The sequence below is a fragment of the Strix uralensis genome, chromosome 1 (genome assembly GCF_047716275.1).
Source record: "Strix uralensis isolate ZFMK-TIS-50842 chromosome 1, bStrUra1, whole genome shotgun sequence".
In the NCBI taxonomy this organism is placed as follows: Eukaryota; Metazoa; Chordata; class Aves; order Strigiformes; family Strigidae; genus Strix; species Strix uralensis.
In genome coordinates this window covers 32,088,251-32,114,522 of record NC_133972.1, presented here as the reverse complement: position 1 = coordinate 32,114,522, position 26,272 = coordinate 32,088,251, and the positions used below count along the sequence as shown (strand labels likewise).

The 26,272-nt window shown below is 38.1% G+C and overlaps 1 protein-coding gene across 7 annotated transcripts in view; it reads right to left on the bottom strand.

Annotated features, from left to right (window-relative positions):
• Positions 1-1,023: 1,023 nt before the first annotated feature.
• The window catches only part of TBC1D5 (TBC1 domain family member 5), a 329,005-nt gene continuing 303,756 nt past the window's right edge, over positions 1,024-26,272 (bottom strand). For all 7 annotated transcript variants that reach the window (XM_074861379.1, XM_074861390.1, XM_074861400.1 and 4 more), the window contains 3 exons: positions 12,965-13,044; positions 12,175-12,351; positions 1,024-4,960 (listed from right to left, as the gene is read on the bottom strand). In XM_074861379.1, the coding sequence (XP_074717480.1) occupies positions 4,667-4,960; positions 12,175-12,351; positions 12,965-13,044 (551 nt within the window). In that variant the 3' untranslated portion in view covers positions 1,024-4,666. The remainder of the gene's footprint in view (positions 4,961-12,174; positions 12,352-12,964; positions 13,045-26,272) is intronic.

The window sequence follows — 26,272 nt, the reverse complement described above, 5'->3', positions numbered from 1 at the left end:
AACTTTCTCAGCTCAAAGCTCTGTGACTGCACGTGATGACTTAAGCAGCAGAGTTCCCATCAGGTCTCTGGAAATGCTTACAGGGTTTTTCATGTTGTCACCACGGAATATAGTGAAAGTGTTAAATCAGTGGGATTTGAAGCATCAAATTCCTACCATTCATAGAAAATGGAACCACAGTGTCGTCCTTCTGCAGCTGATATATTTTAATGCTTCCTGCATCTCAGCATCCGTTAGGCTTTTGCAAATTAAAAAAACAAATACAGGTTTGCACAAACCTACCTAGTCAAACAAGGTACAAAAGTGTTACCTGAAGCATATTTTAGAAAATATTTCTTGTACTTCATATATGTCTGGAGAAAAATACAGGTTTTTTGTATTTGGCAATCTTGTTATCCTGTTTCTAGTGCGGCTTTTTTTAAATTTTATTTTAATTTATTTAAGCTACTGTACTTCAGTTGCACTTATTTCAGCAGTGTAGGACCAAATTCCTCTGAATCAACACTACTGCTATCAGCTGAGTTACTATGCTTGGATTACATCTAGCTCACTGTTTGAAAGAGCAAAACCTTCTGAAATAATGAGTATATTATTATTATTATCCTAATTTTGACAGCATCTGTGATTATGGCAAACTATGTTAGACGCTCTGTACAAACTCAGAGAAAAAGATGGTTCCTGCCCTAAAGAATCTGTAGTTTAAGAGTCTCATGCTGCATCCCTTCTGTCTCGCTGTCTGTTTCTAGGGTTATGCACTTTGCCTCTTGCAAGATCCTCCCACATGTCTAAAACCTCCCTCACCATTTTAGCGGTTAAATATATTGTGAGCAGCAGACAAACAAGTTGCCTATGTACATGTTTCAAGTTGCTGTTTCTCTGATGACCTTCTTTCAATGCTCCTTCATCTCTAAATTTAGCTAGCTACTAAAGTGGGAGTCTAGCAGATTCAGCGACACAGGAAACACTAATGCAGAGACTGTATATGATCACTCTTAAAAGAACAGCACAGATTATGAGACAGTGTAATTACTATTCTGTAGCCAAATGAAGTTTATTTTATGAAACTGCACCTTTTCAAGTCTAATCAACCATTACAGACATTCACTCAAGACCAACACATGCAGCACAAAATCGAAAGTATTAGTTAAGGGCTGACAGCCAGAACTCAGGAAACTGTTCACGTTAGGATTGCTGTGTCCGTATTTGAACAGATGACATTGTAACCGCCAGGCACAAGTACACCTTAAATCTGAAATACAATCTTTTAAATAGCTGCCTCAGTGCCATCTAATGAGGAGAACATACTGCAGAATCACAGGAAATATTTAAGAATATGAAACAAAGTATTGAGATTCAGAAAGGTACTGTACAGATACTGGCACTGTGACTGAGACACAATGATGGAATTATACCAAGTTTCATGAAATTGCAGAAAAGTTATACCATGTTAAATTCTGGTTTCCTATTTTCAGATACAATAAATATGGTAAAATAGGAAATGTTCTGTGTTGTTTGGGTGAGATAAATGGCAAACAGTTTTATTCCCTGGATCGTATACATATATATATATATAAAATCTGATTAAAATATTAATAATATTTGTGCTTATATAGATAATGAGATAGTTAAAGTTTTTAATCACTCTTGTTCTCAGAAATCACACCTCCTGTATTCTAGTCAAAAAACTTTCCCTCCTTTTTGAGAAAACAGGACAAGCACAGCCCAGAAAATTTGTTAATTCTTTCTTTAATAAAGCGGGCTAGATGTTCTTCCAGAGTAAAGATACAAAGCTCCACGACTAAATGAATACCCAGTCAAAATATGATACTGCCTTTCTGCAGTACATACAACTGACATGACATGCAAGAGACTTTAAACAGTCATAAATTACAGATGTGAGATACAGTACAACAGTCTCAGATACATTTCTTAATCCCATATTAGTTTTCATCAGTAATTTGCAATGCATATAACTTTTCTATCTGATTATTGTTATCCATGAACGTCATGAGCAGGTAATCTTCAGAGAAAAAGAATAATCTTGTATTTTAAATGACAATTTCTTTCTCAGTATATTCTTAACATAACGCAAGATGGGGTGATGACTTGACATTTTGTCTAACTTACAAGTTTCTAACTTAATGAATATACAAAATTCTAACCATCTCCGCACTATGATGAAGTACCAGAGACAACATATTTGAGATGTGGAAGGACACGGTATAACCAAAGCAGATTCATTTACTGGAATTTGCTCTGATCTTACTTGTATAATCATCTCTCTGCTTCTGAAGATTTTTATCATATCCCATGGCATGATAGGCATTCATCTCATCGGTATTCACTGATTAGTGAAAACTTGCTACAAACTCCCAAAATCTTTATATACTTTTAGCGCTGTTTTAAAATATGCAATATTAAAGATACAACTAACTTACAAAAATAAAAGAACTGTACAAATCACACTCTTCCATTGGCAATGAGACTGTTCAAGAAAATAGCAATGTGATCCCTGACAAACAACCAGAACAGAAATCAAAAGACTGATGCTTAAAAAAATAAAAAAGAAGTAAAAACATTTTCCCCTGCCAAAGTACTGGAATCTTTGAAGGTTTATGTATCACAGAATATAAAACTTTTCCCTCTGTCCCCAGAATATTTCTTTCCTTTTTACATAGGTACTTCTTGAACAGATTCCCCTTTGTTGGTGGTGTGGCACAAGCGTTGCTGAATGGGTTAAGGCTAGAAAAGCTTGAAAGACCTAAATAAATCAACAGCCACCTAATCCCCTGGCATTCATGCAAACTCAGGGAAATAAAATAAACCTGAAGACAGGCATGCATGCTGAATTCCAAAGTGATTTTCTATGAAGCTTAAAATTAAACCAAAATAAACACACCTCTGAAATGTTATGCATTTAAGGTCTTTCATCTAAACAGTCATCTGACTGTTCATATCACTCTGTTGCAGAGAGGTATGATGCTATGTCTGGTCATAACATTTTAGTATTTTATCATTTTTACAAGGCACAGATCATTTCAGACAAACTACGTGGCGCCTTTTGAACATGTAAGGATATGGCAGCTACCATGTAATTACGTGACAATTATCTCTTCAGTTCAGTCACTGACATAGACCTTGTAAAATCTAAGACCAGCAAACTACATGTCACCTCATCTTTGGAATACGGTACTTAACTCTGTTTACAATTACAGACTAAGCAGCAAATAACTACCATTTCTTAACTCCATACAAACACAAGCTTTGCCATGCAATAATGAAGCAGTTGCATGGTATAATGTATATGTATCTTGAAAGTAGATAATGCAATTTTTTTGCTGCTGTTATAGAGTGACTTTCCAGCATGCCTTCCTCAAGTTAGCTCTGTGTAGATCCTGCAAGAGGAGGCATCCATTCACCACCGGTTTCTTTTTGTGAATTCCAACAGAGTTTAAAGGGATCTGAGAGCACACCCCCTCCTCCCTTACTGACTTGAAAAAACTGTTATTAGATGTACTATGTACTTGATGGGAAAGAAATACACTTTTCCATAGAACAAGTTCTAGAGTTAATTAGAAACTTTCTGTTGGTTAACGCTGCTGCACCACTATGTTTTTCTTGACTAGAAATGTGGAAATTGTATAGGAATATATGTAAACAGAGTCTATAGAAGATAATAGCAATAAGACATAAAGTGCTTTTAACTATGAACATTTCATTTCACTTTGCACCCTTCCCTGGTAAGTTATCATACTCAAGCTAGTTTTAGTTCAGCTGGCTCAGGTCTACACTATGAAATACTGTAATTTCCCTTGCACCTACTGTTTTAACCATGGTAGTCTCAGTAAAATAAAAAATAATTCATGCCAGGAGAAGTAGACAGATATAAAGAGGGAAAGAGGTGAACTGGGAACTCCCAAGGGGAAAAAAGGTAGGCAAAGGGAAATAAGCCTCTGTTGTATAGGCCCCTGTTCTCAAGGAATTTGTCACACATTCTTCTGTAAGACAGTGCCGAGGAACAACTACACAAACCTCTGCCTTGAACACACCTCAGGCTACTGCCGGATGAAAACAAAGAAATTAGGATTCCTCAACTGAGAGCAAGGTTACTGCTAGGATGATGCTTTTAATCTTTCTGAGCCACATTCCCTACTTCTCTAATCACAGTCTCTGAAGAAACAGTACCCTTTCCTACTCAGAAAACCCAGTCGCGCATATTTTGTAAAAGGACGGTATTAAATCTAGCTTGTCTTTGCTGTTTCAGGTCTGATGCAAAGTATCTACACATTTCCTAATCCATTATGGTACCTAGCACATACTATTCTATGTTTTGGGAAAGCAACAGTTCTATAGTAACAAAGCTCCTAAGTAAGGTAATGGTATAACTAAGAATAATTGTATATTAGAACTGGGTTTTACCGGATCTTTATTTAAGGCAGTTATTACTGTGTCTATTCTTTCTGAAAAGTTACAAATGTGTGTCTTTTTGTTTTGTTTGTTTGGGTTGTTTTTTTTTTTTTTTTTTAAATTTAGGCTTTTGGCAGCTGAAATGGGTTACCTTTATCTATTTTCTGTCCTAATCCAAAGAACTATCCAGCCCATGGAATCATAGGAATTTGAGCTGAGTTGTAACTATTAACCTCCCAAACTCTCCCAACCTGTTTCTTTAGATGTCCAGTGGGCTGACAATAGCAAAGTCAGAATCTTTGCTGTTATTACTACTGTTGTCATCAGGGCTGGAGCTCAGGTTGCTGGAAGAGGCTGAAATGGAGCCCATCAGTGGGTCAGAGAATATCAAAGAAGAACGAGATGGAGCTTCTGGCTTCACCGCTGACTCCTTGTGTGCCTGAAGGGACTGCGCTGGCTCCGGGACAGCACTTCTACTTCCTTCCTCTTCTTTGGAAACCATAATATAGTCATCAGCACTCTTGTTCTCACTTGTGCTCACATCAGTCGTAGTCTGTGAGACAAAAGCACAGAGAGGAATTAAAGTTAGTACCAATTTTACCACTTAATGAGGTTTATGATGTGTACCAGTGATATGGGAGTGGGATAAAGGAACAATCATCATCCAGAAGTAGCAATGCCCAAATCAAGAAATAAAAAATAAAGTGGGTATTAACTTTGGATGAAGTAATTTATTTGTTATTTACAAAAGTATAAACCCCAACACTCTAAAAATACATTTGTTATAGCAGTCTTACATGTTTCATCATCATAGCGCATCCATGTAACAATCACCGCAGCTAGGCATCTAACACAGACATTACAGTCGTGAAGATTTGCAGTAAATATATTCTCACTGCTGTTAGTTTTCTGTAGTAATTAATGAAGTAGTATTGAGGAATTTTTTGATGGCTTGCATGTACAATAGCATTTTGGAGCTTGTCAGAAAAAAAGTTGAATATAAAATTACCTAGTAAAACCCTGCCCTGGGGAATCTGAGCCATACATAGACCTGATTTAGTGTGCACCAGTTTGGGTTCAACAGATCAGGGCTCCCAGGGCTTCTAGGCTTAGTGTTGTCGAGTATTTTCTAACTGTACCAGAAAATGAGGGCCCAGCAATCCCTCTTCTGTCTGGTTAGACCTTGGGAAATGTGTGTCCCTGAGCACTCAGGTAGTGGATCAAGACTACACGTCAGTGTAGCAGAAAACTCTACGAACTCGCAATCTTATATTCCAACTAGCCATATTCAGGAGAAACTCAGTTTTTCAATAGTCAGACCTATATGTAATTAGAAGTGAAGACTGCAATACATAGCAGAGTGGGATCTTTCACTTGTTGACAACTGGCAGACTATTAGCTTGGATGCAACCTAAATGGAAAACACTTTGTTTTCTTCTGCGAGAGATGCATTCAACTCCTATCTAGTGCTATGTTCCTCTAACAAGAATATGTCTGCTTTCTTAGTTGGTCTCACACAATTTTTTTCAGAGTAATAATGCAACCTGCCAAGCAGCCTGTGGGGACAAGTATTCTGAAGTGGTGTGATATTGAAAACAATGTATTTGATTACACTAATGCGAGACTGAGAAAAAGGAGAAGTAAAGGGGCAACTGGGGAAATGTATATGTCAATATGTGTGTCAACTACAAGCCCTTCAGCTGTGACTCTTTTCCCAAACATAAAAATGTAAATTCACTTTGGGGTAAAAGAGAGATTGTAGGTATCAGAGAAAAAAAGAAAGCCTCTACAAAAAAGAACAACAGGAATAATCTGAATGAGATAAAGTTAGACCCTCAGCACAGTATACAAAATTGGAGTATGGAGGTCATCACAAGTATCAGCAAGCCACAACTTGGAGTTACGGTATCCATGGCCTCCAGCAAAACTTATTTTGCCAAATTTATTATTACAGCTGAAAACAATTTTCCATTGCTCTGATCTGATTATAGATCAGAACATTCTTGAAGGGGAACTGTAGAGTAGCTCAGGGACCAAAACCCCCAGTGATTAAGAATGACTGTAATATGAAATGAGGGAGCTGGAAGTCTTTGCTTGTTATTTACATAGTTGTTACAAGTTGTTTAAAGTCACAAAGAAGATAAATATCAGCTGAATGTGAAAATATGTTGAATCACAGAATCATGACCTGTCTCCTTCCAAAATTTATATGAACAAGGATTCAAATATTTAAATTTTTAAAACATCCTGGTTTTATGATTTATAATTTTTTGGGTGTTATCTACACAGTATGTAGGTATAATAATATTATATTATTATCTAGGTATAATAATATATAGTATTCTGTTTTATAATTAACCCATTTTAATACTTTATTGTTCAAATGAAAATATTTTAAGTCCAGAGTATTGGATACAATTTTAAAGGTCCCAGTGTAAGACAGTTGTCAAACTGATAGAAATTTACATCTATTATTGTTTGATACTAATCCATTTTCCTCAGATGACTTAATAAAATTCATACCAAACCGAGCAGATTGCTTTTAGAAATATGAACAACTATCCTGTGCTGAGTGCTATCAAAATTGATCTCAAGCTTCCTGATCTGTGCAGAACCAGGATGGCTCAAATGTCAACAACTTCAAGCAGCTTCCATGAAGTTAAAAACAAACAGATCTATCCTACAAGGAGGGACACTTCACTGTTTAAGCACTTCTGAGCTGAGACATCATTTGTTATTAATTAGCCTTTTGCTTTCATCTGGTCTATTTGAAATGCTGTCTTCATGAGCTGTCAGTCAATCGACTGCCATCTCCAATGGGGTGAGGACACAGGCAGCACACAACCGTGGCTCTGCTCCACCAATATAGAATCACAGAAGTTGAGAATCATTGGGTTGGAAGGGACCTTTAAAGGTCATCTAGTCCAACCCCCCTGCAATAAGCAGGGACATCTTCAACTAGATCAGGTTGCTCAGAGCCCCGTCCAACCTGGCCTTGAATGCTTCCAGGGATGGGGCATCTACCACCTCCCTGGGCAACCTGTTCCAGTGTTTCACCACCTGCATGGTGGTGAAAATGTCTTCCTTATATGTAGTCTAAATCTACTCTCTTCCAGTTTAAAAACATTACCCCTTGTCCTATTGCAGCAGGCCCTCCTAATAAGTTTGTCCCCATTTTTCTTATTAAGCACTGAAAGGCTGCTATAAGGTCTCCCCAACTCTCTCAGCCTGTTGTCACAGGGGAGGTGCTCCAGCCCCCTGATCATCTTCATGCCCTCCTCTGGACTCGCTCCAACAGGTCCATGTTTTTCCTGTGCTGAGGACTCCAGATCTGGCCACAGCACTCCAGGTGGGGTCTCACCAGAGCAGAGTAGAGGGGGAGAATCACCTCCCTCGACCTGCTGGCCACGCTTCTTTTGATGCAGCCCAGGATACAGTTGTCCTTCTGGGCTGCAAGTGCACATTGCTGGCTCATGTCCAGTTTTACATCCACCCATACTCCCAAGCCCTTCTTGGCAGGGCTGCTCTCAATCTGTTCATCCCCCAGCCTGTATTGATACGGGGTGTTACCCCGACCTAGGTGCAGGACTTTGCACCTGGCCTTGTTGAACCTCATGAGGTTCCATGTTAGTTGTTGTCTGATTTTATAGGCACCCAGTGCAGCCACAAGACAGGGCCTGGTAAAGCTTTTCTGGGAGCTCTAAATGCCATGCTCAAAATTTCAGCACTTTGTTTCCGCCCCCCCACCCCACACAACAGAAATATACATTCCCTTAAACAACCACCACTGCATAGTTCACCTGGCTTCCTTCCACACTTCTATTTAAAAGCTCTGAGGGAACGCAGTACAGTCTCATTTTGCAAAATTATACACTTCATTATTCCAAGCTATCAAGATCATGCTCTTTCAGTCCTCGCAGCCCTCACATCTGAGATGGCTCCACCTTGCATAGGGTGACACAGATTTTGCCTAGTGACATGCTTGCCCAGCAAGATCAGTATTTTCCTTGCTGGCACCCCCAAGGATGTTAACGGGGTGTCTTCTTTTTGGCAGTGAGCCCCAGCAAGGGCCCTCATAAATGTTTTGCATTGGTATTGCAGTTTCCTAAATTCTGCTTCCAAAAATGTGCTCTTCTGCAGTTAAAAAAGCATTCTGCCCTTTAATAAAGGGAAAGGAAGGAAAACTACTCATCCCAATTTCTGGTCATTAGTGTTGTGCTTTGCAACACTACTTTTTGTTCTACCCACTCTTTTTGGTTCAGTTAAAGAGACCTATAGCTCACTGAAGTATCAGAGGAGCGTCAAAGCATAGATATTGACTCCAAAATGCTATAAAAGAGCCTCCTGTAAATGTTTGCCTATCCCTGGCATACATTGGTATTTTGGTACTGATATTTCCAGAGGTAAAATACCTCCTCCCTTCTTCTTCTGCCTGTTTCTGTTTCAGGAATCTCATGCTGACGTGAACCATGTTTTTTCCCATCTGCTGCCACTACTGAATAAATGAAAAATGACAGTATTATACTTCCAGTAGCTTTGAAAGTTAACAACCTTACGCCCGTTGCCATATGGCTTCTCCAAACATTTTTTCCTGATGAATATCAGCTACTAGGACCAGGCTTATTTCAATTGCCTTCATACTGTGAATGAGTTAAAACTAACTGTAAGGATACAATTCAAGAAATCTTAGAAGAACAGCAGCTCATTTTGCCTCCTTCTTTGAACAGACATAAAGGCAAGATAATGTGTTAATTATCATTCATTATTTAGCAACAGAAGCCTTCTGTTTGTCAACTGCATGCTGCTACCAAAGCCAAACATTCTAAAAAATGCTCTATTTCTTTGAGCCTTTATCTTATTTTTTTGCATTTTTAATTTTGCAGCTTTTCTTTCCAACGAAGGGCTGTATTCTTATCCTCACATTCCAGAAAGGGAATTTTGAGGCAAAAAGGAGGAAGAGCACTTTTAAAAAATGTAAAGATGACAATTTATACTTATATAACAACCAAGCACAAAAGACCAGATTTTAATCTCAATTACATAGTAGCTATACCTGTAACTTTTCCAGCTGTCCTAGAAAATATCCCTGTAATTCCACCAGAGAAAAATCTCTACACTCTAAGTCACATCAAACAGAATTACATTTATTACCAAAGTCACAGAAAATGTAAATACAGTAAAATTTATTTAGCAAGAAATGTATTAAATGGTCTAGAAGTGGTTGGAATTTTAAATCCCCCTGTAGCTCTCAGTAAGTACTCCTGGCTTGACCCAGGGCATCAGTGCAGCCCATTTTCTTCAGCAGAGCTAAAAGCCTGGGCTGTGGTCAGTTTGGGCCAACAACTGACCCTGTCAATTAACAGTCAAATGTCACAGCCCAGTAAATTCAGCAGTGTTATTTTCCTGTGTTTTATTAAGAGGGGTGCAAAGCTCTCCTCTTTTTGTTTGATTTTAGACACGGTGGTTGAAGACTATGGGCTCGGAAACAGCACAGACTGTCACGATACTAACGGTCCTCCTGGACTGCTGTTTCTAACTCTAATCTTTTCTCTTTCTTTCTGTCAAAAAGGCTGTTGTTCATTATCATAACTGGAACTTCTAGAAGATAAGAGGAGAGGAGGCTAATTCGTATGAACGTAATGCACCTTCAAATGTAGACCATGCAGTGCTGAAGCCTCGTTAATGCTCTGCAGGAGCTCAGCTTGTACAACCTCTACTCATGTTGCTCATAGTTGGCTTACTAACAGCCTCTGAAATTCTGGGACCCACGGATGCCTCTCAGTTCCTGGGGCTGGATTTATATATCCTGACTACACACTGGGATAAGACCAGACCTCATTACACATGTCCCCAAAAGTTTCCATTGGAAAGAAACCTGCGCAGACAAGTCTTCACTTGCTCCAGTCTCATACTCAAAAGTGCAAAGCCCCAGCGCCTCCACTCAGTGACACACAGTTTAGACCAGCAACTGAGTAAGGGCTTCTCCAGGACGAGTAGGGTCAGCATGCACTCATACAGCATGTTGTCATTTTACATGGCATTCTACCTTCCTAATCACCAAAAAAAGTACTATTTGCCATTTTGGCAAGAACTCAAAAGGTACTTTTTATAAAATGCTAGGAGATAGAGGGCAAAAATAGGAGGTCATTATATGAACACTTGTGGTTTAACCCCAGCTGGCAATTAAGCACCCCACAGCTGCTCGCTCACTCCCCCCTGGTAGGATGGGGGAAAGAATCGGAAGAGTAAAAGTGAGAAAACTCGTGGGTTGAGATAAAGACAGTTTAATAAGTAAAGCAAAAGCTGTGCACACAAGCAAAGCAAACCAGGGAATTCATTCACCACTTCCCATCGGCAGGCATCTCAGCCATCTCCAGGAAAGCAGGGCTCCATCATATGTAATGGTTACTTGGGAAGACAAAACGCCATATCCCCTTCCTTCTTCCCCCAGCTTTATATGCTGAGCATGATGTCACGTGGTATGGGATATCCCTTCGGTCAGTTGGGGTCAGCTGTCCCAGCTGTGTCCCCTCCCAACTTCTTGTGCAGTCCCAGCCTACTTGCTGGTGGGGTGGAGTGAGAGGTAGAAAAGGTCTTGATTCTGTGTAAGCACTGCTCAGCAGTAACTAAAGCATCCCTGTGTTATCAACAATGTTTTCAGCACAAATCCAAAACATAGCTCTATACTAGCTACTATGAAGTAAATTAACTCTATCCCAGCCAAAACCAGCAAAACACTCCAATATGTTACATCAGTTTAAGCTATGGCTTTATTATGGAAGAAAGTAGTGATTGTAATGACAACACCTAAACAAGCAATGAAAGCTTTCTAGCAAAGCTTTGCTCTTTGAACCTGCCATTACTAAGTAAAAAAAAATTAATATCAGTATTGCTTCTAATACTGAAATACAATTAAAATATCATTTTTAACATAGAGTGTGCTAACTCAGGGGGATTGTGTGTAATAAAACAAAACAACCCTATGTCATTATTTAAAAATGAATAGATATTTCCTGTAGTTCCTAAGTAAAATTGTCAAAAGTAAACTGATTGCAGACTCAGACTCGGAGGTGATAGTGCTGCCACTAATTTACAAGTGTGAGTATCAGTAGTGGGGTGGCAGACTTTACAAAACTTCAATATAGAAATGTGCATATACAGAAGTACTTGGTTTTAAGATCACATTTGAGTCAGACCGAGTCTTAGACAGAGAGGGACCTTTTAACATGAAAGGAAAATACCTCTTTCTGTGTATGAACTCGTCCTGTGACTATGCTTTGTATGTGAAAACACTGTTTACTGATTCAAGGAGAAAGTCAATACAATGGAGTAGAAGGTAAAAGCAACCTCCTCGCTATTTCCTTTTTGGCACTGGCCATGAATACACTGCAATGCAGATAATCAGCTCTTACATAATGGGATTCTGGAGGACAAGGACAATGAGAATAATCATATGAGAACATTTGATATGGGAACATTTAACTCTAGTTTTTACATCTTTTTGTAGGAAATTAACCTGTGATTCTGTGATTCAACAATCTGAAAGAAGAGCGCCCCCCATACACTGCATAAATATCTGTGTGTGGAGCTTAAGGCTATAATAAAAATAATTGATGGGATAGGACAGTAGCTAGAGAGACACTTTAAACCTTGGCTCCATATGCACCAGGAATGGTGGTGTGTTCCCATGTAACATCTGGACATGCTAAAGGAAGTCTCCAAAAGACTAATTCCATCAATGGCGCATCTGAGATGTTTTTATCTTACCTGTCGGCCTGGGATGAACTGTTGCTTTGTCATCACAGGTCCCTTTAGGACATCACCTGTCCCCTTATTCTGACTATTGGAACAGTAATGATCATCGGCTATAGTGATCTGCTCATTTTCTTCAGCTTCCAGCTGGCTCTGGTTGAAACGCAATGAACCTTTCAGGATATCTTTGATCTGTTGTTGAATGGGAGAGCAAAGGATGTAAGTTAGAAATTTGGAGGAATTCTAAATTTTGTAAAGCTCTGTGCAGCATGTTTCATACACCATTTCCCCAAAATATTTGCTTTGAAGAGATAGGGAGCAAGTCAATATTCATATCTGTATTGGTTAAAGATATAAGTGAAATGTGGTTGTGGAAAACAACTATCCAAGAAATCTAAAGAGAATGAAACTGCTAAGATTATTCCCTACCTTGTTGTAAATTTAACATATGTCACATCATTCCTCATAAAATGTATTTTGAGGGAGCAGAGGGCAGTGTAATCAGAGCTACAGATTCTCAGCAGCATTCTCATTTTATGTACGTAGTATTTTTTTTTAATTCAATTACATTCAAGTGTCGTCACATTTAAATAATGGGGACATAGGCATGATTATTCCCTAGCATGTACATTTTGCATTAAGAAAAATGACGGTGTCACACTTCCTCAGTTCTGGTTGATGCATTAGTATTAATAAAACAGCTACAACAAGACAAAACATAGTATATAAAAAGAATAAAAAAGGAGAAAAATAAGAAAGGATTAATAGCACTGAAGGTTACAAGAAGGCTAAGCAATAGTTATACCTGTTTCAAACCAGCCAAGGAAACCAGAATTTCATCTTCTTTTTCCAAGTGTTCTTGTAATATGACCTCCTGAATATTTCCTGCAACATCAAAAGAAAAAAAAGGTAAAGGGAAGAAATTCCCTAAATAATCTCTAACGTGTTGCCAATTTACCGCTGACTTATGCTCTCAAAACAAAATCCTGTGACCTGCAAACACAATTTTGCACACAGACCTAGAGGCTGACAACCTTATTAGCCATGGAGGTGAGGCCAGCTCGAGCCTGGCACTGCTGCCAGGAGGCCTCCAGCAATGCTGTGCTGCTGAGCGACTTCTACTGCCCCAGTGTACTAATGGACTTGGGCTTCTACTGGCCCCTAGAAGAAAACATTGGCCTCTGTGGCTAACGGAGTTACATTCATCGTTGAACCTGCAAATGCTTTGGAAAGCACTCAAGAACATTTACAGGAATCTGCTGCAGCTCACAGGAGGGGTTAGGGTAGGAGTGCAGTAATCTTCATCTTGATCCCACGGCCACTGCAGATGCTAGAATGTTCTTCTTCTTTATAAAAAACCTGAAACTTTCAGTCCCTTTCCAACCCCTTCTTTTAGGTAAAAGACCCAGGGCTGAGCAAACCTTATTTGACAGAGCAGTGCAGTACTGTCACTTCAGAAGACTACCACTTTGTATACCTATAACGCTGTCCTCCAAGGATGCATTTCAATACTCTGGTGTTTGCAGGAGTCAGGGCTGGAGGCTGGCTAACAGATCAGAGATGGAGCTCTGGTGGTCTTCCTCATGCCAGGGAAATCCCACGCAATGATGCAGTCCAAACCAGCCCAGAGCAACTATAGCTCCAATAGCTCTGCAGACTCTTTAAACTATGTCAGGTTCTTCTCCAGCATCCTCACTCCTACTTTCCTCTTTAAGAAAACAGGAAAGATTCCTAGTGACAGATTTACAGAATGACATGGCATCTGTCAACTGAAAACGACAGGATACTCTTTTGTGCCACTCCTGTCTTACATACACAGAGCCGGGCCCAAATCCCTCAGTGACATTCATCTGGGAACAATGTTTTACTGCTCACAAATATCTGTATCCCAGGTGCTTCACAATTAGAGCTTTGTACCATTAATCCACAGCTGCATTGCGTTTGTTTGTTTTTAAAAACATCCTACATGTTCAGGGCCTGAACCAGTGAAAAGCTCAAACTGTTGTCACAGATTATGCTGATTATGCTGACAATGACAAACATGATGACACTGCCAACTTTGACACAACATGAAGTTTCAAGTAAAAGCATTGAGCAATTTGGCACAAGTTTCGTGTTTACAGAATAAATAGCAGAAGAATGAGATGTGTGAGACTGGACAAGAAGAAAGATTTAAAGTAGAGAGGTGGATTTAAAACCCACATATTAAACACAGAAGTTTGAAATTGAGTGGGGGTCCAAAATCAGTAATGGGTATAAATGAAGAATGGAAAAGGCAAAGAGGAGAAAGGATCCAAGCCTAAGCACTAAATGAACCACTAAAGAAGCGATCTGAAAAGTAGAAAGAATACAATAGGCTAGAGCCAGGAAAGGACATGACAAGAGTCCATGAAAGGTGGTGTGATCAAGGTCACCAGCAACAGTAGAGGTAGGATAACTCAGCTTTGCATAAGCAGCCTATCTGAACAAGGAGATCCATGTTTACATTGTTTAGCACTCAATATTTACCGTATTACAGTGGCAGTGTCCTGCAGCAATGAAGTCAAATGTAGTACAACTAAATAATGTCTAGTATAAATTTTACATCAGAAAGACACTGCATTATAAAGGCTAGAAATAATATAAAACTAGATCTTTCCACAAATATGTAGCATCATGAATTGAGAGAAAACATAATTAATTCAACATTTTACTTGCTTTTTTTACATTTTACATCAAAACTGTCTAGTCTCTCAATTTGGTAAATAGAAGATATTTACTTATAAAATAATACTTTAGATCCTGATTTCCCCTGTTTAACAAACAATGCATGATTTCACACCTTGAAAGGTTCAGAACTTGAAACATCATCAGTCCAAAGTCTTCATAGGCAGGAAAGCAATGCTTAATCGCAGCCTGAATCACTGAATTCAAATGTTTTTTCCATTTTGCAGCATTAGAAAGAAAAGCATTTCTGTAGTGTTTGTTCCCCACATAAATTAAAACCATGAATTAGAAAACTAAGGTATATATACTGACTAAGCAGATGGACCAAGAAAATAATTTAAAACAAATCTCCAACCTGCCAAAGACCAAATAAGGGAAATCTAAAAAAATAAAAAAAATAAAAGTGAGAGAACAAAAGCTGAAAGGCATTCCACATGATGGGTATATAATCTACCATTATTTCTCTTCTTTAGAGATGTTTATAACTCATTATTTTAAAAAATGGAAAAGAATCTATCATCGCTATGAAAACCAGCTGTACCTATGTTTGAAGAGCCAGTACACTGAGAAATTTCTAAGAACTTATCAATAGAACTATGATAGCCAGCAGAAAATATTAATTAAAATGTTCATATCATCACATATTTACTTTAGCAAAATTTATCCCAGATTTTAATATTAGTTTCAGAGAAAAAAAGATTGAGAAAAGGTCTGAAATACAGCAAAATTTTTAATATTGACCTGTTGAGTTTCTAAAATTTTTCCTTCAATTTGCAGTATGTTTTAAAGTACAGTATGACATATGTCTTGGATATATAGGGTCTATTATTTTTAATCAGTTAAAATAATTAAATGTGTTTTGGAAAAATTCCCATTTGGAGCTTGCTCTAAAACACAATTTTGGACTCAAAGAGCACACTTCCACTTAACCCAGAAAAATGCCCCAAGCTGCAAATCTCTATAATCAGCCACTTCCCTCCCCCCCCCCACCTCCCCATTAAGTAACAGTTGTGACATAAGGTCATAAATTGGGATGTCTTTCTCTAGTACAATGAAGCAGAATGAAGGTTTCCCTGTGGAATTGGCAATGGATCCTCCTTCTAAATATGACCTTGAACTGCGCATGGCTTCTAATCTACTACCCTCATCCATTTTGAATGCAGAGTTTATTATCTACCAAATAAGTGATAAGTATGGAACCCAAGTTATCAGTCCTCATTCTTTTTCCCTGGCTAATGAGTAGAGAGGAATTAAAGAAAAAAATGCTTAGATAAGAGAACCATATGGGGTGGTGTGATTTTGCATGAGTGCCTCCTTGATCACACCCTCCCGCTGGGGCCACCCTTCGCAATCCATGGGGACTGGAAGCAGAGGTGGGAAGAAGAGGATGGATGGCAAGTGACTCCGTACGTACCTCCGCAGCTGCACTCCCCTGAATGACTGTGCCACAGCTCAGCAGTCCTCACCTGAGGGACTTCCATCCGAGCCTCTTCCCACTGACAGGGGGACCTCATGGGGCAGTCAGTTGCTGAGATGAACTGGGAAACTAAGCTCTCCGGTGCAGCAAAAGCTTTTTATTTTACCCTTCTGTATCTCAAAAGATACCCTTGTAACTGTAAATACTTTTTAAAATGGTAGCTCTGTTAAGAGTGCTAGGAAGCATATTTGATATGATACTGCTCAGCTGAAGGACTTTTACATTAAGCTGAGATGTATCATTTAATTATTCTTCCTTCATAGGAGATGTTGCTGTATTTTGAGATAAGTGCTTTATATATATATAGGAATTGGCCATATTCCTTTTCCACTTTTTCCTTGTCTGATGCTCTATATCAGTACCTCAAAGCTTTAATTAAGTTTTTTTTTTTCATAAAATAATAACTATCTTTTTAAAAAAAACCCCACAGATGTCAATTAGGAACTGAAAACACCTTCCTACCTGTAAAACAAACACTGATACAACAAATCAAACAAATTGATTATGTGATTTCTAGGTTATCCAAATCTGCGTCCAGTTGGATTCTATGCTATAAATATCTATTTTATCAGGATAGCTGTTGTCATTCAAAAGTTAACAAAATTCTATAGTACTTAGAAGACTAAGGCAAAGTCAAATATTTCTGGCTACCTTTTTTTTTTTTTTTTCCTTTTTCTTTCATCAATATTTCATTTAGCTGATGCCAAATGCTTTCTGCAGAAAAAAAAAATATTTCTGTTTCAGTGAAGTTCTTACCAGAGCAAAACAAAAGGTGAATTTTACAACCTGTCACTTGGTGGCTGGAGCACTGCTGTGATATGTAGGAGATCCCAGACAGCCATTACAAGATTCTGGATTTGTTTCAACGTAGTACTAACAAACCTCTAAGTTTCACAAAATGAATGGTCATACCCTAACTGTATTCTTGACTAAGCTTCAGAAATACTGGAGCTGTAAAACCAGTTGTTCTCTTCAGAAGTCAGCAATGTCATTCACTATTATGGTTACCCTCAAACCAGACTCACAACCCAAGGGATGCTTTTTATATAGTTGATTAGAATTCATTTTGTCAAATGAGCAGATTAATTTAAATTTGATAGATACTAGATCAGTAAATCAATAACTAATTCCTCAGCAAGATTATGATCAGCTGCCTTGATACACTTTAAAGCCAATGATAACTACAGAGAAGTAACATGCCATGACTGCATTCTTGTTCTTTTCTACAAAATATAGAAAAACAATGTATCAAGTAGTGATTTGGGTAGCAACAGTTGAAACAGCTAAAAATTATGATGAAATGTATTTTCATTTCTTGCTCTTAAGAGTTATCCCAAACTGCAAGCAAGTTCACATGAAAGCTCACTGTAGAAGTATTTTTTAAAAAATCAAGATTTCTATTTCTTCTTCCTAACTTAATTTCTAAAATTTAAACTGAAGACATGCTATCATCCTCTGTACAGAGATGAAAGAGGAGAATAATCCACAGCAGCTCCTAGCAGGAAAATTAGAGAAGGTTTATGCTCTTTGATGACTCAACTGCTACATATTGCATGATGGTGCGTGCAGTCACTGCTGAGCTCCCTAGTCAGGGAAAGGGGCTGTTCAAAACTTTCCTCTCCACATGTGGAAAAGATGTTAGGCTTGGCCTAATTACTTTAGAGGCTTATTAAGTAAACTAACTTTCACTGAAAATTTTGCATGCATTCAATACAGATTCTGTAAGAAACCCACTCAGAGTGCGAAAACTAGTCTGCTGTAGACACAGTCCTCTCAGGCACCCCTTCATGCCCGCCCATCTGGAAGACAGACCTGCACCTCTTCCCTTCAACCAGAGAAGTGGGAGATAGGCAGAGCTACAGCCCTGCTGGATGAAGGCACAACACAGACTTAACTTTATACTGACACACAATCGGATGTAGAGAAGATTGAACCTGCAAATAGCTTTAATGCTCTTGTTCTCTTAGGTTCTTTGTTTTCTCCTGTACTGCTGCCTTTTTGCAGTGCATCTCTCCTAATGATTTCTATTTTAAATCAGCCTCCGTGGGGCCTTTCCAGGAAGATGACTCCTGCTGAGAGAAGCTAACTCAAAATAGCTGCAAGCTTTATTATGAATGTTGCCTTTCTACTACTAGTTTCTGATCAATGACTTGTGAACAATCAACAGTGCCAGAATCATGTTAAATCGACTTTTTTCACCCTTGCTTTCCACTACTGAGGAGACTGCTCAAACTCAGAATGCAAAAGCACCTTCTCATTGCCAAAGTAGGCAGCAGTAAGGGGAGAACTGAGTGTATTAATTCACCTCCTTATTTTTCCAAAAAAAAGGAAAGCAAAAAAATCCCAAGGTTCCCATAGATGTCAAGGCACAATCAACTCTCTGGCCTCATATTCCAGTCCTTTTGTATGATCATTTTTATGAAACCAGGGTTTACAGAAAATGCTTCCAATATTTCCTGCACAGTATACTAGTTATAGCAAGACTGCTTTTTCACTAACATTAGAGGGCTGGAAGGATGAACTGGGAACTTAGCTTCTGATAATCAATTTTTCTCTCTTTTCACAATAAATACTTCTTTCCCACCTGAACTTGATCTGACTGATCTCGAAAATGTGCTCTCTCCTTAAAATTGGACAGAAAATTTACAACTTAACAGTGGATTTGTGGCCTTTCTAGAGACTACCCTGTATGTCATAGTGATATGCTGTTTAATAATGCCGTTCAGGATGTTCCCAAATACTGCATTTTCTTTCCAGCATTAAAAATACAAATGAGAGGAGTTAAGTTTCCTTCTCAAACAATAGAGTTTGTGATCTAAGAGTTGATGAAGGCAACACCACTAAGTAGCCTAACTTTCATTTATCAATTTCATTCTGAATGTCAACTCTTATTGTAACAATTACGCATTGTATTAGAAGCATCACTTAGCAACATTTGAGTGTTAAAGAAATTAAGGATCTTAAAAATCTGAAGTATTAAATTCTTTGTGAAGTATTGCATTCTTTAAAACATTTATTTTAATATAAATTATGTATTTATATAGTATATACTTCTGATTCATGTGGCATGTGTGAAGCACCAACACTTTATCAATATTTAATGTGTGGTAATGCTTGTGACATCAGAGAAATATGTGGTAAAAAGTCACCAACTATCAACTCACAGTGCACAGAATTGTAGATGTACAGAAAATGAGGTTGGTAGGGTCATGAAGTCATTTTGCCTCCCTTGCTCAAAGGCAAGATCAACTTTTAACTATGAACTCTAATTTACACATGATAAGCAAATTATGCTTAACGTACACCTTATGTATGTGTCAGTGCCAAGGTGTACCAGGACAAGAGTGTATTCCCAGACATACTGTGCTTTTAAAGAGAATATAAAAGAGCACAGGCACTGTGCCTCCCATGGCAGGTGACAGAGCATTCTCTTCCTATGAAGGGCTAATTTTTTTTGAGAAATTTTGGCCCTGATGGTGATGATACACTGTACCATCCCACACTCCTTACATGAATGTACAGTGCTGATCATTGTTAAGACAAACGACATCTGTGTAGTAGCTATCATTTCATGTGCTCCATATTCCCCCATCTCCATTCTGCTCACTAAAACTCTTTACCCATGACTACAAACACCTACTAGGACTACCAGCCTCTGAGCACCTCTAAGCAACATATTTTTCTTAAAGTTCAAAGCTAGTTTTCTTCTCTCTCTTCTCCTGCAGAATTGTTCTCTTGCTGTTTACATTCACTAGAAATAGAAAAGTTACTCTGGTGTGAAGTGACAAGCAAATGAGATTTCGTTCTGCATAAGTGACAAACTTAATAGCCATAAGAAATCGAAACCTTTCCTAAGGGGAAACTATACATTTTCTCTTCCTTTCGTTCTAAATACTTTCTTCATACTGCAACAGATTGCAGACATTACACCTTAAAATTACTATGTTTGTGTAAAAGACAGTTATTGTAGATCATGTAGAGATTTTGAAAATATAAAGTTTTCTACTTCTTGTATGGCTGAACTCATTAAAACTGTTTCTGATTTTACAAGCAGAATGATTTACGCAAATACCATTGTGGTAAATGCTACATAAAAACCTGGACAGATTGAGAGTTTTGAAAGCAAACATCCATAAATGCCTGAAATTCCATTTAAAACATTCTTAAGGGATTTTCTATGATGCGTGTCATATATAGAATAAATGACAACAAACTGTGAAAACAGTTTTTGAAGTTTTCTATAAGATCATTTTCTCCAGTACAGAATTAAAATGTTATCTCAACCTGTGTTAATAAATACTTCTGAATATATCAACATGCATTTTCCTTTAATTGATCATTGTTTAGAGTTTTTCTTATTTGTATGAAAACCACCATTGCAGTTATTAGTTTCTACTGTTCTGTCAATCTAATTGCTTACGGTGAGGACTTATGGAAACAAGCATATGAATTACTTCATTCCAGTTAGCTTTAGTGTTTGACCTCTGTGGAGAATCTCATGTGATGTTAAAGCATTATGCATTTGCTTATTTCTGTGTGTAAGAGAAGTATACACTGATGCATTTTGTGCTCTTTTCCACTGTAAAGACTTTAAGGGCTACCGTTGCATACTTTATTCTTGAAAGATTGAGGGTCAAAGAATGTATGTTAACTCCTCAGACAACTTCTACATTTTGGATCAGGTACATCAACATTGTTTAAATATTTACCTGGTTAACTGATATTTAATAACCATAACTGAATAACTTGTATTGAGGGTGTGTGTTGATTTCAGTCTGTGCAAGTTTTGCCTATGTAAATAGCAATATACTGGACAATTATAGGTTAAAATACTGCACGCAAAAGGTTAGTTTACATTTCTCATTTAAAAAATATCCACAGTTTTCTGTGCTATGAAGCTGGTGAAATTGTGCTGCCATTCAGAAAAAAAGGATGTTGCAACTTATTTCAGGTTAAAATCTACAGACTACCCATGACTTAAGTCTTGGATAGTTGTTTCTTCTGAGGTGAACTGAACACCAATGAAGACAACTAATGCGACACAGGAGATAATACATACATCCAATACATGTTACTAATGTAATTATCATGGCTGCTGCTCAGTAATTAGTATGTTTCCTACAGCTATTGTAGCCTGGAAGAAAAGCTAAAGCATTGAAGCTAAAGACTGCTCTTCATTAGGAAGGAATACACAGTCTGAAACAGGCCCTTTCAATTTTCAAGTAGCATACAGAAAGAAATTATGGATTCTGACTACAACTATAGGACTTATCAGTTCTCTTTAAGGACAGATATAGCAAAGACACTTACTTCAAGTGCCACCTCCAGGAGGCAGGGAAGAAGGAATGGGGCCAATTTATAAACTTCACTGTATCATTCAATCTATTTTGTGTTAATCACCCACATGTATTGTATAACTTTTTTTTTTTTGTGATTTTTTGAGACCTTTATGATTACCCTGTGGTTATTCCTTCATTGAATAAACCTCAGTCTATTAACTATATTCTCTCTGTTCATGATAAACTTTTGTTTCTAACCCATGGCATTTCTGCAATAGAAAACATATTAGGGTGAAATGTGCCATGAGGAGATGGGGCAGTACTCCTAAAATCAGTGTTAGACTGTTAACGACTTTTTAAGTATCCACAGAGTGTATTTGGGTTTTGGGTAAGACAACTGCAATTTTTGTTTCATTGTCTGAGAAGCTGGATGTCAGAAATGGATGAATTGCACAGTATATCCATTCAGTAGTGTTCTCAGTTGCACATGAAACTGCTTTGGCTCTTAGAAGAGACTTTGACTTAAACTGGTTTAAAAATAAAAAATAATTAGAAACGCATGTTAAAGAAAAGCCATTTTCCTCTGTTGCCTTAGTTTTGTTCCTTGCACTTTTGAATGTCTTGCACAAATTTGATAAATGTATTAATTTTCTGTTTTCTGCCTCTGTACAGTTTTGAGTCACGCTGCTGCTCTGTTCTGAAGATGGGGACTTTTCCACGTCACCTAGTCCCTCTACCTACTGCAGCCCTCTTCAGTGAAAACAGTTGTTGTCTGGGATCATTCAAGTAGCTCTGTGCCCTTCCTCTAACGATGCCATGTATTTTGAACATGATGGGCAACTGTGAAAGGCTAAACAAAGTGTGAAGAGTGAAAGAAACATATCATATATGCTTCTGCTCACCTGTTTGGTTAAACATAGCTATAATGACTTAAATTAAAGGTGGATCTTGAAGAATATAAGAATAAACAAACCAGTGACTATGGTAAGGTTCAGCTATAATAATGCCAAAGATCTTTATGGAAATAATGGGGAAGTGAACAATTCAGTCATGTCAGAATTTAGCTTCTGCTAAAGTTTTATTCTCTAAAGCTGACATCAGAAGAGAAACCAATGCCTAAGAGATGCTGGGAAGGAAAGGGTGGATTGCCAGTGGCCGTCAGTGGCAGGGAGATGTTCACCACACAAATGGAAGGAAGCAAGAGGCCAGTGGAAGTAAACATTGTGATAGGAATTCAATGAAAGTTGCAGGGAAAGCTATTAATGTAATGATGGGGTGCATAAGCTTAATTATTTTCATCTTTTCATTCAGGCTACTGGGATGAAAGCATCTGTAGGTGCCTACCACAGCTGGACTTTCAGGATTGGCACAGTTGTGGCAGAAAGTAGCTCTCCATCAGTTGAACTGTGTGTTTTTGAACTTAGGAGTTACCTTCAGGGGACAAAATGGTGGTTAAAATTCATGGGGCATGAAGAATTACACTTTTATGCTTCCTACATATATATATAGCATGACCAGAAGTGAGAGTCTGAAAGTCATGCTATACAACAAATATTTATTTCCTAGTAACCATTCCTGTATTTGGTTCAATAAATTTGTTAATGTTCTTTATTTATAAGCTGTTTTCATAGGTTAGTTTACATCATTACTCTTAAGCAAAGGAGCAATCCCCTTAGACTCACAGGGTTGTGTTTGATGGGGCCTTTTTATTTATAGCATTTCTCATCACACTGGGTTTATAAACTATGGATTATTTTATTTATATCCCAAGCATAAGAGAACTCCTTTAATGCACTTGCTTCCTCAACAAATCCTGAAGTATTTCATTTCAACCCAGGGCAGCAGAATAATTTCCATTTCATTTTATCCTTACAAAAATGTTGTAACCTTTCACCTCATCACATGATACATAAAACAAGAATTCAGTACTATCTTGCATACATTTAACAAGTACTGCATCCAGATCTATATTGGGCAATATATCAGCCCCTAAATAATGAGCAAGTCAGTCAACTTTCCCCTCTCCCTTCCCCACTGCAAATGATCCTTATAATGAAATGCATCTTTCCAACAAGTGCATCCACTGTTAAAAGAAGGATGGATGAAGTCAGTCTAATTAAGCCTTTAAAGGTGCTATTTAACAGAGTAACTAAAATTATACTAGCAACTATATCCTGTAAGTATTTATCTGTCTATTTTCATATTTTTCCTTCCTTGCTCATGGTGTTTGCAGTAATTACAGTGAAAGGGTGGCTTTGAACTGTGTTTACTAAGTCTTCCAAGTAATGTTTGTCTGGGAGATGTCAGGCAGCATAAGTGTAAGTGAATCTTAAAACTGCCAGCATGGCTGTGGCAGGGACACATCCTGTGATCCCATCCAAAGGGCTCTCAGAAGACTAGCTTTCATTTTTTTGTTACTGTGATGCCATAACTTCTGGGCAGTTTGTAAATACGTACCGTTATCTACAGGCTACCTATGCAAGCCAAGAGCTGACATGTCATTCCAATGGCAGAATGCCAGTGGTGTTTAGAAGAATGGGGAATGGAAACCACTTTTCCACATCCCTTCCATAATGCACACTGGAGGGGCAGAGATGTACTGGAGTAGTGGTGAAGGACATAGCAACATATTACAGATAGCAGAAGTCACATTAGAAAACGCAGCACAAGGACAACTCAACTAGCCCTGTACAGGTAACTCAGAGAAGGATTTATTTGCTTTGGCTTAGTGGGACCACAGTGTTTAAGCATAAAGCTTACTAGATGTGGGTCAGAGCCGAGAGGTTTTTGTGATGTTGCCTCCAAGACAAGAAGTGATTTAGAAATCTCGATATTGAGCAACATATTTCTGAGACCCACCTGAATGTCTCTTTATCAGCTGTCTCAAGTTTAGCAGTACCAGTATGAAGATGAAGTTGTTAAAACCAGGCAGACATGTTTCTTCTAGTATAATTGGGTACCTTTGCACATATTTCAGGGTGTTGTGCAGAACTCTGTGAGCTAACTCTTTGCAGAGCTGGTATGAGTCCACAGGGCTCATTAGCTGAGGCTCTATGCTGTGAGAAAGCAGTTAAATTGCTTCTGAATCTCAGCTAGCTGGGGAAGCAACCTTCTGCATTTACATAGTGCTGCCCTTAAGCAAAAGCAAGTGTGGAATGACCTTAGTTTCTCTACTTTCATAACCTGATAAATTGCCCATCAAAAAAGAATAGTTTCTATATAAAGATCCCCATATCCAAGTTAATACTGAACCAATGTTCCTTTAAATTGCCTCTCATGAAAAGGGCTTCCTGTACTACATGTGTAATTATTTGGTAAACTTTCACACACTTGGAGGTCTGAAACTATATCTCTGTTGGAAACAAATGGTAGGTTCTTCTGTCTTACAGAACAGTGATGGATTGGTTCCTGTCCCTTATAAACAGATGACATTTTAAAATTCAGCACTTTTCTCTAAGGAACAAAACTGGCAAGCTCATAAACATCCTTCACAATCTCTCACATTAGCACTTGCCCATGGAAGACTGATACTTCTCCAGGGTCTTAATTTATTTTTTGTTAAGAGGGTGTGCTTTAATCCTGGGCCAGTGCTGACATGGTCTAAACCTTAAAGATACTAGAACAGCAGATGGTGTCAGATGGCAGTGTCATTAACTGGTGTCACTTGACCTGCCATTTAACAGCACTGTGATGGCTTGAGCTTGGGATGTAATGAAGCTTTGCTCTTTAGGACCCTCCAGATGGACTTCATGTTGAACTAACACCTCAAACTCAGTTCCATGTCAAATGTGAAGGACAAGTGAGGAGCCTTCCAGCAGATACTGTGGGACCTCCTGTGTGACGTTTGGGTGCGGGTCTCTTAGACAGATTATTCATGATCTGGTCTAAGACATCAGACAGAGGTCACATTCACCAGGGAAAATATTCTTTTGAATGCACTTGCTAGCTTGATGCTTTTCTTTACACATAGTGAAAGAACGGAACGGAGGAAACAATCAAAACTCTTCAAAAAGTAAATAACATTATGACAGGTTATAATATGGTAATACTTAACTGGTATGGCTTTCTGAATCATCGAGCCTTGAGGTATTTATGTGCACTAACAGAAAAGTACCTCAGGAAGAAAAATGCTGAAGAACATTACTGTATTACTGAATGCACAAGGGACAATATTATTTCCTGAAAAAGGCCAGTGTATGTGAAAAAATAACATCAAGAAAATGTATCTGTGATGATGCTGGAGCTGTAATAGCTATGGCAGCTACACTTTTTCACTATCAGCTGAGTAATATTCTGCATTCATATTGCGAACAAAGCCACAGGATTGGATGTATCTTCATTTCATTAATGGAAAAATTGAACACAGTTTTTTGGGGTTTTTTTTTGAAAGCCATGACAAGCTTGTGAAAAAGGGTGGGAACAGAAGTAAAATCTGCCTTCCTATCTGTCCTTTTTACATATAAAAATTTTAACATTTGTCCTCAGAGGCATTAAAAGGCATTCCATCTTAGCAGTTCTTAAAGCTCTTCCTAATGCACAGCCCTAAAAAGGAGACAAAGATCACAGAACGGCTTTTCTGCATTTTCATAATCAAAAACCTATTTCTACTTTCTACACATAGCACTAAGTAGTAATATTTCGGAACCATCAT